This window comes from Mesitornis unicolor, unplaced genomic scaffold (genome assembly GCF_000695765.1).
Source record: "Mesitornis unicolor isolate BGI_N332 unplaced genomic scaffold, ASM69576v1 scaffold29979, whole genome shotgun sequence".
NCBI classification, from domain to species: Eukaryota; Metazoa; Chordata; class Aves; order Mesitornithiformes; family Mesitornithidae; genus Mesitornis; species Mesitornis unicolor.
The window spans coordinates 57,887-69,606 of NW_010205776.1; the positions used below are offsets into that span (position 1 = coordinate 57,887).

The 11,720-nt window shown below is 38.2% G+C and overlaps 1 protein-coding gene across 1 annotated transcript in view; it reads right to left on the reverse strand.

Annotated features, from left to right (window-relative positions):
• Positions 1–2,197: 2,197 nt before the first annotated feature.
• MDM1 (Mdm1 nuclear protein homolog (mouse)) overlaps positions 2,198–11,720 on the reverse strand; it is a gene marked incomplete at its 5' end in the record, with an annotated part of 20,681 nt that continues 11,158 nt past the window's right edge. Inside the window, 8 exons of the mRNA XM_010191532.1 lie at positions 2,198–2,304; positions 4,541–4,609; positions 5,688–5,946; positions 6,907–7,037; positions 7,154–7,299; positions 8,647–8,925; positions 10,078–10,253; positions 10,615–10,653. Coding sequence (XP_010189834.1) covers positions 2,198–2,304; positions 4,541–4,609; positions 5,688–5,946; positions 6,907–7,037; positions 7,154–7,299; positions 8,647–8,925; positions 10,078–10,253; positions 10,615–10,653 — 1,206 coding nt within the window. The remainder of the gene's footprint in view (positions 2,305–4,540; positions 4,610–5,687; positions 5,947–6,906; positions 7,038–7,153; positions 7,300–8,646; positions 8,926–10,077; positions 10,254–10,614; positions 10,654–11,720) is intronic.

Here is an 11,720-nt window from a genome sequence, read left to right on the forward strand (position 1 = left end):
GCGGCCAAGAAGGCCAATGGCATCCTGGGGTGTATTAGAAGATGTGTGGTTAGTAGGTCGAGAGAGGTTCTCCTTCCCCTCTACTCTGCCCTGGTGAGACCGCATCTGGAATATTGTGTTCAGTTCTGGGCCCCTCAGTTCAAGTACAGGGAATTGCTTGAAAGAGTCCAGTGCAGAGCCACAAAGATGATCCAGGGAGTGGAGCATCTCCCTTATGAGGAGTGGTTGAGGGAGCTGGGTCTCTTTAGCTTGGAGGAGACTGAGGGGTGACCTCATTCATGTTTATAAATTTGTAAAGGGTGAGTGTCAAGAGGAAGGAGCCAGGCTCTTCTCTCTGATGTCAAATGGACAAGGGGCAATGGGAGCAAGCTGGAGCATAGGAGGTTCCATGTGAACATGAGGAAAAACCTTTTTACTGTAAGGGTGGCAGGGCACTGGAACAGGATGCCCAGAGAGGTTGTGGAGTCTCCTTCTCTGGAGACATTCAAAACCTGTCTGGACATGTTCCTGTGTGACCTAGTCTAGGTGATCCTGCTCTGGCAGGGGGGTTGGACTGGATGATCTTTCGAGGTCCCTTCCAACTCCTAACATTCTGTGATTCTGTGATTAAGTGCATGCAGCAGAACACTTCCAGAAGTCCTCTATTTAAAATAAAATATCTTGACTTGTTTCAAACAACTCCAGTGGTAGGAAGCTACCGCAATGCACAATTTCTGAGAGAAGTGGACACTGTTTTCTAGCACTCATTCTTTAAATCAACACCTCATTTCTTAGGGATTGGCCCTCTTGGCATTGCAGCCTCCCAGCCTGTGTAGCACCCATCTGCTCTGGGTCGCGATTCCAAGTATCATCGTATCTGGCTTTAGTAACCTGTTCTTTTTGAAGATCAGTTCCAAGGTAACATCTTGTCTTTCAGAAGTTCACAGATGTTCCAGCTGAACAGGTAAGACAGAGAACTAAATGGAGAAGTGCCAACATAAGAGGTTCCACCAATTTATCTGGCATAACTTGAATAGAAACAAATCAAAAAACCATTTTTATTTTCAGTAATACGTGTACATAATTGTGTACAAAATCAAAATGTAAGTAAATATGTACAAAATTCAAATTGTTCTTGTATAAAATTTCCAAATGAAGTAATATTAAATCCTGAAACCACACAAGAACAACCAAACTGCCTGCTAGCCACCTATTTCCTCTACTTCATGTTAACTTGTTTACATTGCTTGGAACAACAAAACCAGCTGTCAGCATAAACCACAAACATTTTTCACTGTGACAATCATAACAGTATTCCAGCTGCCCAGAAACAGGCAACTAGAAGGAGAGGTAACTGAAATGTCGAAGTCAAGAAAAAACACTCTTCTGAGTTTAAGAGATCTACTACTCCTGAACACCTGAGTTTCAAGTGGGGCTGGGGAAGGCCACTGTTTAAGGTGGCTGAGGTTGCTTTTTCTAGAGATGTTGAAATCAACACTAAACACAGGTCTTGCCCACACAGAAAGACAAATGTTCACATCAGTACATCTGGCAAACTGCAGTACTGTTTATATATGTACAGTTATGATAGTCATCCTGGTCAAAAAACTGTGGACAATAAACAAACCCTAAAGCTTAATGTCCTTTTCTCAAACTCTTGTATGTTCCGTGTTAGCTTCATTAAGAAATAATTTTTTGGTAACAGGTTAAAAGCAGTAAGTAGTAACTTTTAGTTACACAACTGTGTTGTGCTGACAATTCACAGAGTAACAAACAAATATACCACAACCACCTTTAAAAGAGTTGGTTAAAATCAAGCAGCTGAGGTGGTTGATGAATTATGGTGTTGCCCTGAATACTGTCCCAGGTCATACTGCATGACTGCAGCTGAATATCTTGAAAAGGAACACACAGGTTGCATAAAAAATAGTTGTCTCAGTTTCAACAAGTGCAACTGTAAAAAAAATAAACCCCCACATGGCTATTGTGACATAGTGAATTAAGACATAACTCTCAGACATAAAGGACCTACATATCAACAGTAGTTTAAATTTTGAAATTTTAACTTGGGATGCCAAGTCCTAAAAATTGGGTCATTTAGTGATAAGTGAAAGGATGCTGCATGATACTTAAAATTACATTTTTTTTAAATGTACATTACAAACTATAAAAAATAAATCATTTTACAGAACAGTTTCTATACAGCAGGTGGGACAGATTATGTCTTGCCCCAGAAATCTTTCCTCTTCTGAGCTCGTTCCAGTATCTGAGATGCAAGTGAGCTAGATGCTGCTGAGCGAGCAGAAATCTGAGACAGCCTGTCATCTGTGGGGAAAGCAACAAGGGAAAAAGTAAAAGGAAGATTAAATATATATTTTAAAACACAGTTGACATTCATGGCAGACTTTGAAAGTGCAAACATTTTTATGGCTTCTTTCACAGTGGATGCTCAAACAGTACCACAATACACTTTAATTCTATTACTTGGTAACAATCTCACTAGAAACCTATTAGGATTAGGTAAGTTTAAGGCAGCCACATGTGCAACTGTTGATGAAATGTGATCCCTACTCTTACCTGGAAATAGCCCAATTCTCCAAGTCATTATTACATTTACTCTCCTGCATCAGACCTCAGAAATCGTTCCTCTTCCACTGAATTCTGTATAGACTAGATTCTCATAATAACATCCATGAAAGCATCCCACCACTTCAAGCAAAGCAGACAACCTTAGAGTAACACATGACTAAAATATCAGAACCTATGTTGCCGAAAGAGCCTTTCTGTACCAAAGCCATCTATTGTGCCACAAGCTGTTAAAAGAAATGTGTCTTCTGAAGAAAACAGGAAGTTTAACACAAAGACAAGAAACATGCTTTTAAAATGTACTTTTGAAACGTCTTTCTTTCGAATACAGGGTCCACTTCACAGCCAACAGAACTCTTAAAACTACACAACCTGGATGCTGCTTCTCTGATAAAGCATAACATTATACTTCTTCAACACCATTATTAAAATGTTGCTACAGCTCTGTCAAGATGCTCTCTATGAAAAATGACCTTAATTAAACCCATTCTCCTGCAATGGATTAAAAAGAACTGTATTACTAGTTTCCAGCCCCCCTACCAACAAAACATTCAATACACAATCCTAACAGGATCCGTACTTTGTCAGTGTCTTTTCAGCAGCATTCCTAAATACTTGAAATACAGTGATCCAAACAGCCCGTAACGGGCTCACACACTGTGCATAACAACTATATTCCCATGTATAAGACAACTGCTAACTGCACTTCTGCAGACAGACAGGTCATTGGAATAACTCCCAGGTTTGTATGCACATGAACAAATATGGGCATGTGAAATATCTGTGAGCTGGCACACTGCACCTGTTTCTGAAAGCTCATACATCACCACTTGGCTCTTAGGAAAAAAAAAAAGAAAAAGAGCAAGTAGCTACAGCATTTAATCTGTGTGCAGCAAGCTTGGGGGAAGCTGCAGAGTACTATAGGATTTTGCATGTTTTCTGTAGATATACAGATGCTTGGCTGAGCCATCTGCAAAACCCACACATTTTCCAGCCAAGTGCAATGAGTAAAATAGAGAGTTGGCCTGAACCTTGGTTAAAACCAAGGAGTAAACAAGCATAAAGGGTACATAAAAAAAGGTTTTGGTTGCTCTGGGTTATCTCTATAAATAAACTGCAATCAGATATAAGCCTGCTCCGCCCATACTTTAATCTAATCCAAACACAGGTGACTGCCAACTAGCACAGCACCACACCAAGCTCAACCTCACCAACCAACACTATGCTAAGGAAAAAAACAATGTACGGCAGCTCAAGTTAATGAGGCTACAGTGCCTTTGGTTGACTCATACTACTGAAAAGAGTTGATTTGTGTCTGCCCACAAAAGGGCCAGAAAGATGCACTGGTGAGCTGCGCATTGGCTGCTCCCCCAGATTAACTTTATAGTAAGCAGAAAAAAAGGCCAAAACAGCAATTAGAGTAACAGGATGCTGCTGTAAGTACCCCTAATACACTGAACAGAGGAACAGGTGAGAAAACTAAAGTCAGAGGAATTATTTTATGCTGCTTAGCTGGTGCTGAAGTCTCACAAGCAAAATCTCGATCTTAGGATTTCCGGTATCTTTTAAGTTGCATCCAAACTTACTGCAGCTGCAATCTGGGCTGTGAACATTTTGCAATTTGCTTCTGTTGCTATCAACAAAAAAGCTTAAAATAATGTGTGGGAAGGAAATTATTTTAGGTATGGAACTGAGCAAGCTGAATTAACCATATTGAGCCACAATGGTCTATTTAATTTTCAACCACATTTAATGGTTTATTCATACTAGAATATGAAGGTTCATATTCATAGTTCAGATTCCTAGGATGAATATTTTCAAATTATTTTGATGAAACAATGCAGTCAATATTCATGCAAACACATAAATCAGTATTACTTACTGCATTCAGAAACCTCTCACATTAGTGCAAAAGTTAAAATTAAACTAGGTAATACACACATGATATACAATAATACTTTGGGACAATAAATACCTTCGTCATTATAGTTTCTTTCCTGAAGAGGTAACTGGAAAGTTCTCATTTTTGGATTGCCCACATTCCCTAAGACAAAAAAGCCAAAGGCACAGTTCTGAATCATTTCAAAACAGACAAAGGATAATATTTCATTTTAGGACATTTTAAAATGTTACAATATTATTTACAAAATATGAGTCTTATAAATAGCAAACATACTAAAACCTTCACCTCTAAGATGAGGTAAAACAAACTTACTCCACTGTATGTCTCAAGGCATCTATCTTTGGTAGATGCTACAAGTTACTTAGTGAACTGCTAGAACACAGCACTGATGTCAACTTCTTTCCGAGGAAATTCTCTGGATTTCACTATCCCACTTAACCTGACAATTACCTGTTCCATTCTAGAATGGAAATACTGCTGTAGTTTAGCTAACCTTTACCAAGCTAATTCTTTACCAAGAATTGTGGGACTTTAAGCAGCTCTAGAAAGTCTTTCAGGAATGGAGACCTAAGCACATAAACTTTATTTTGACTAAGAGGTGAATATTTATTTTCTTTATCAAATTCATGTCCCCAGTACCCCTAAACATCGTTAAACATCTTTGAAACACTCAAGGGCAAATGTCTCCTCAGCCAAGGAGGAAGCCAAGGCTTTTCTCAATAGCCAATGAATCTTTTATAGATGGCCTTTTTTTTTCCCCCCGTATCCTGCAGAAATATTTAAGGAGCTTATCTCTCAGAAATCTACAACTCCTGCAAAATAATACCACTGCAAAGGTCCCCAGTTACACACCACTGTTGGTAACTGTAGCTGGAAAAGTGTCACAGCATCCAGTTGTAGCCTGAAGATTAAAAATTACAACTGTTCATGCTAAACCAAATCATTCTCATAATGAGCAAGTACTTATTGAAATTAATGAGGCAAAATTAGACAACAGACCACTAGAATACAATGGTATTAGTGGAATCTGAAACTAAGGTGGAGATTTGTGTACATTTCCTCAGCAAGACGAAACATAAAGAAACCTTTATTTATAAACACCACATTCTTTGTAGAGTCTGTAAGCAGCAAGCTCAGCACTCTCTTGGTCTGAGCACTGCACAGTAGCCATTTTCATCCTGCAGCACTCTAAAACATCCAGCTAATACACAAAACTCACTGTTATGCTGGAATTCTGGATCTTTGAGAGTCCCTCGAATACGACGAGAGGGACTCCAGCAAGGCACAAAGAAGCTTTTGGCTGACTTCAGCACAGGAGGTGTAGAGGAACGCTCTTGATGGGCTGAAGCAAGAGGAACTCGCTCATCAGAAACACTGTTAGGAGGCCAATGATCCTGCCTAAGTGGCAGAGGATCCAAAGTTCTGAGCCCAGCAGGTGGAGAGGTAGGGAGTGAAACAGTTTCCACTTCCACATCAGGCTAAAACACAATAGAAAGAAGAAAACAAAAAAAACCACACCACTAAAACCCAACATCTCATATACAGCCTTTCAGTACAGACCCTCACATATGCAACACATGTTGGCTTTACACTATTACACTTCTCATGAGTGTACTGGAAGAATACATTTTTCAAACTTGTGAGACAGCTTAAATAAAATCTATTCCTAATTACAAGCATTCAACATGGTCTGAAAGTAATCTAGTAATCAAACCAAAAGCTTATTTACTTCACAGCAAAAAAACCCTGTGATCTTAGATTTTAAACCAACACAACCAACTTGTCATGCAATTCTGTCTGCTTCTATTACAGAACTTACTAGAGGACGTATGCAGTGAAATGCTAGCTGTCTTTGCAGAACACAGACTAAGCACAACTTGACAAAAAAAAGTAATTTTGAGAGGAAGACAGTTAAACAACTCCTAAATATTTCTGTTACTCTTTTATTAACTGTGCACGCTGCAAAATAAAAGGAGCACAAAAGTAAAAGAAAGGGAGAATGAAACTATTATGGTACATTTACCTGTCTCGTACACAGGCACCCAACCTCTCCTTAAATTTCTTTCAAGTCAATGAATTTGGAGCTGTGCCCTATGTCAGTGGAAAGCTACAGTAATGTTAACAGGGAAATCAGCAGCTCCTGATGCTTTGTTTTTCCCCTCCTTTTTAAAACAGATCCTGTGCATTTAGCAGAATAAGCCAAAATGGAGCTCATCCATCTCTCTCCAATAGTCTCAACTCCTCTGCTTGATACCCCAAAAAATGATTTATTCATACATTGGCCTTTTTCAGTCACAGATTTACACAAATTTACACAATTTTAGAATAGTAAATGACAACTCAAGCAAAAGAATTATTTTATTATGAAATAAATTATTTACAATTGCTTAAAAGCACATTCCTAAAATGCATAATGGTAAGTCTCTTTTCTGGCTCACCCGGAAGGATCTCTTTTTTGAAGCTTCTCTTGCACGTTGCCTTGCTGAAGAAGGGTCTGTTCCTAAACCTCGTGATCTCTGCTGTGAAGATGAAGACTTGAGTTTAGGAGGAGACACTAGAACCGCACCTCCTATTGTAGTGGAGAAGATGAAAAATGCTTTATTACCTTAAATAATCTAATAAATTAATTAATATATTTTTTAAAAATAGTTCTTTAAATACTTCTTTGCATTTAAAAGTTTTTACCAACAGTTGGAGTAGTGAGATCATGATGAGTCCTCTGAGCTCCACCAAGCGCTCTCAGCTTTGGAGTAGGAAGCCTGCCCCCTGTCCTCGACAATACAGAAGAATCTGACACAGCTGCAGGAGAATTCAATGCTATGGCATTCTCACTGCAAAAAAATGAAAAATTATTAAAAGATTAGCTAAGGACTCAGGAGTCTTGCACTCAAGCTTTTTACTTCCAATACATTCCTACAATGAAGCCTAAGGCAAGATAGTCAGGGCCATAAAACACCAACAGCCTGTAGCTAAAACCTCTGCCTACAACAGGGAGTCCTGGATTCCAGTCCCTGAACCTCAGTTTCTGTATTTTTTTATGTAACTGTATAAAACACACAAATAGTCTCCAGCTGCAAATTCAGGCTCCCTTTGTTCCAAGAAACCTTGAATGTATTGCTGCACAGAAGCAGAGACTCAACAGAAGGGTTGAGGACTGCAGGATGATAGAACAACTTCAATGCCAATCAGAGACACATATATGAACTAGATAATCTCTAAAATTACATAGAAACTTTCGAAGGTTTTCGGGATGAGAGTTTTGAAAGCCTGCATTTAATTTCTATTCAAGTCTAGCATCTTGACCTTTCTTTGCCTGGGTTTTGCATACAGGATACTATCCCCAAAGGAGACAATTACAATTCCTTACCTTAGATTCGTGCTGCAACGTCAGAGATAAAACTCAATGAGGAATACAAAATGCTTAGATGGCACAGTCACAAGGGCCAAAGTGATTCCAATTTAAATACCTATCAAACTAAAATATTGTTCTACCAAAAAAAAGTACGCAAAACTTGCACAACAAAGAGCCAGAAGGTTCCTTAACTAGATAAAATTTTGATCTTTCAACTGTCAAATACAGTACTACGCATGTACTGAATTGATCTCTCGTTATTTCTAAACACCTCTCCACATTTTTTCCACCTGTGCTCAGTAACATAATCATTGGTGATTACTGGACGCTAGTTATTTTTTTTCCTCCCAAGTCCTTTATCTTTGCCCATGATTTTTTTTATGAAAAACAGATGCTTAGCTCAAGATTACTATGTATTCTATCATTTCAGTACTATCAAACCTATGGTGTCAATCTGAAGCAAACTGTAAGCTTTAATTTTCACTACACTTAGAACAGACTGTTCATTACACAGCAGCTGACAGGCCCATACTGCAAATTTTAAAGTTTTGGAAAAAAAACATTAGAATTGTTCATGCTTCTACAAACTTCTGTGTTGCAAGTTAGAAATCTAATATTCTTCATGACAGATCCACTTCCATCAACCAGCTCAGTGTTTTGAACTTTCTCATTCCTTATCATACTGTTAAAAACAAAAGCAGTGTCACACCAACTTACACTCTCTTAAGTAAATCCGATTTAAAACCATAAATTAGTTAACCTACAAATTTTTGAGATGTTTGAAGAAAAAATTATATATATACACCACAAAACTGTTCAGTTTTACCCTTCAATTTTCTTATCTTCATTGGCATCTTTATTATTTTCCTCTAACTGCCGAGCCACGACTGCAGTCTGTTCATCTTGTTTTTCCCTCTGTTCTGCTGATGGCCTGTTCTCCCTTTCTTCAGTACCTTCCTGTTCACCCCAAGCTAAACGCCTTTTGACTGGAACAGTTAAAGCATCTGACATGTCTCTCTTTTCAGTGCTGCCCTGGTGTGGCTCTTCTCTGGAGGCAGGTTGCTGCAGCATTTTGGGGCTTGGTGCAGTCTCTTTTTCAGAAACTCTAGGTAACAAAGAAAACAGCATTTCATATCATTGATTGCACAATATAATAATATACCTCAGATAATAAAAAGTGGTACAGTTGAAATAATGAAAGGTTAAATTTCCACTGAAGTCTTAACTGATGTTCAATCACAACACACTTTCAAACTAGACTCTATGAAGACTCTTTCTGGATTACCATTTCCAAAAACGGAATGTTATATTAGGACTCTATTTCCAATTTAGACAAGTTAGATTAACAGAAGTGTTCAAAAAATAACTAGTTGTGTGCATAGGGACTGTCTGATGGCACAATTTTGAAAGCCACGCACTTTAGAAGACTCCTTTTTTAGGCACTTTTGAGTGTCTTAAACTCTCAACTGCTTACAGAAAGCAGTGCAAATTAGCCTAGTGCACAGACATGAGATCAGTAAGAGGATCTGTATTTCACAGGCAAAAGCCAAACTAGTAAACTAAAAAAAAAATGTACACCATACTTAAAAATCACACATTATAGTGTAACGAATACTCCTTTATGTGTCATCTCCCAACCCTTATTAGAGCTACAGTCATGCAAATGCATAGGTCTCTCTCACACACCCAAGCCAAGTAGCACACATACAACAGTTTAAGTGGACTGCAGAGGCATCCAAGACATGATTTTTAAATATCAGATCTCAGAGAAGACACAAATGGCTTTTTTTTTTAGCTCCTTGCTTCACCAATAGCTGTCTGTACATTTTACTAAAACACTAATTCTGAATTTTCCTAGCACGGGATTTAATATCTGCCAATTCTGATGGCCTTCAGAGAAAGGAGAAAATGGATGTACACCATTCCAGTTCCCAAGTCTTCATCTCAGAACTAAACAGTGTCTAAGACTCAACCGTAAAATTAATCCTGACAAGAACACGAGTAACATCTGAGCAGGCAAAACACAGAATTTACATGTCGTGGAATTGTAGAACAGCCCAGGTTGGAAGGATCTTCGAATGACCACCTGGTCCAACCTTTCTTGTGGAAAGGGAGCCTTGATAATATTATCTAGCACCCTGTTCAATCACATCTCCAATACAGTCCAACATCCAAGACCTCACACCTACTTTAAGCCTATATTCAGCATATTGCTGTTTCAAAGCTACAGAATAACAGGCATAAATTATGACCTTACCCAGCAAGATCCAGTGCTCTGATGTTGTTGCTGATGCCTTCTTCTGAACTGGAATTTGAGGACACATCCCAAAGACTGTTATTATCAGACAGGATCTGATTGAGATGATATCGGGAGAAGTGTGTTCCCTCTACTCGCTGCCTGTAAGCCTTTGCTCTTTCTCGAAGTTCTCTCACCTGCACATCAAGGTTTCATAAGTTGTCTGTCTGTTTAAAGTTCACCCATAGGCTATAATATAACATATTTGCATTAGCAGCTAAAGGAAAAAGGTGAGTTATGCATAATATAGGGCCACCCACAGCACAAATATTGCATGCCGCAGTAAATGCAAAAAAAGGAAAGCAAAAATAACAGAAGTGTATATTTAGCAAGCACGTTTGAGCCATGAAGCCAAAGCAAAACTGCCAATTACTCATTCAATAAGTACAAAAAGTTAAGCAGCAACTATGAGTAAGTTTAGTGCTGGATTCTAGTTTTTCCATCAGTGCTCAGACATAGTGCTCCAAACATTAAAACAGGAACTTAGATGCAACCAACCTCCATATACCACATGGAATTTAGGGTGTTTTGAGATGCCTAAGGAGAGGAATACAGAATGATTTTAAAATTTCTTATTTTTCTCTCAACACTGTCTTGCTATTTCTACCCTTGTAACTTTATTTCAGTCCGAGTAAGAAACTAAATACTATAAACCTGTCAAAATAGCTCTATGCTGCCTCCCTGAGATTCAGTAAAAAGCTGTAAAACAAATAGTTCAGCACTGGTATTTCACCAGATTTTGCCAAGCTGATTTCTAAGCCTTAACACTCAAAAAGACATTCACCACACTAATTTATGGACATTTCAAGTCAACAGAGCTGTGTGCATGTATAATACTGAGTTTGTATGCTGCGAACGCTGCAACTGTCTCTTGCTACATTAATCTTATCTCAGTGAGGAACTGATGATTACATGAGAACTCTTGGTGCTATTGTATGTAAGACATAATACTAAAATCATTCCATCTAGGCTATCAGTAACTGTAAGAGTGAGATGTCAGGTTTAGCCTTAAAAAAAAGTGATAAGCCCTCTCTTTAGACATTACACTGCTGATTTTACACTATCATTTTTATGGTTAAAACAATTTCAACACTGACACTGTCTTGTGTTCTTCACCCAAACACAACTTAAGTGCAGGAAGAAAAAGCAACAAAACCTCTGTGTTTAAACAATCAAAAATAACTTTGTGATATTGTTGTGCAAATTCTGGCTCACTAAAAAGTGATTCACAGGAAACAAGTATTTTGTCAAAGAGCAGGAAAGTAACACTGGCATTTCCTCTAGTACATTTTCATAGCTTTTCTTATTTATTCTTCTTTCATACTAGACTTTGCATCATTCTTCCTGCAAGAATAAAGTTAAGTGGGCCAAATTCCACTAAACCCACAAAAAGTAACTGGATGCAGCAGATGAAAATCCACTTAGCCCACAGCAGTTAACGTCCCACAATTTGACCCACTAAACTTCTAAAGAATAGCCTGTTAAAAATATATACTTGTCATTTTAGGAGAAGAGTTTAAAGTCTGAAGTACAAGTGATCTATTGGGTTATTCACTTTAAGTAGAAGAATGAAAAATTAATTATGATAGCCACAACAGCAGGAA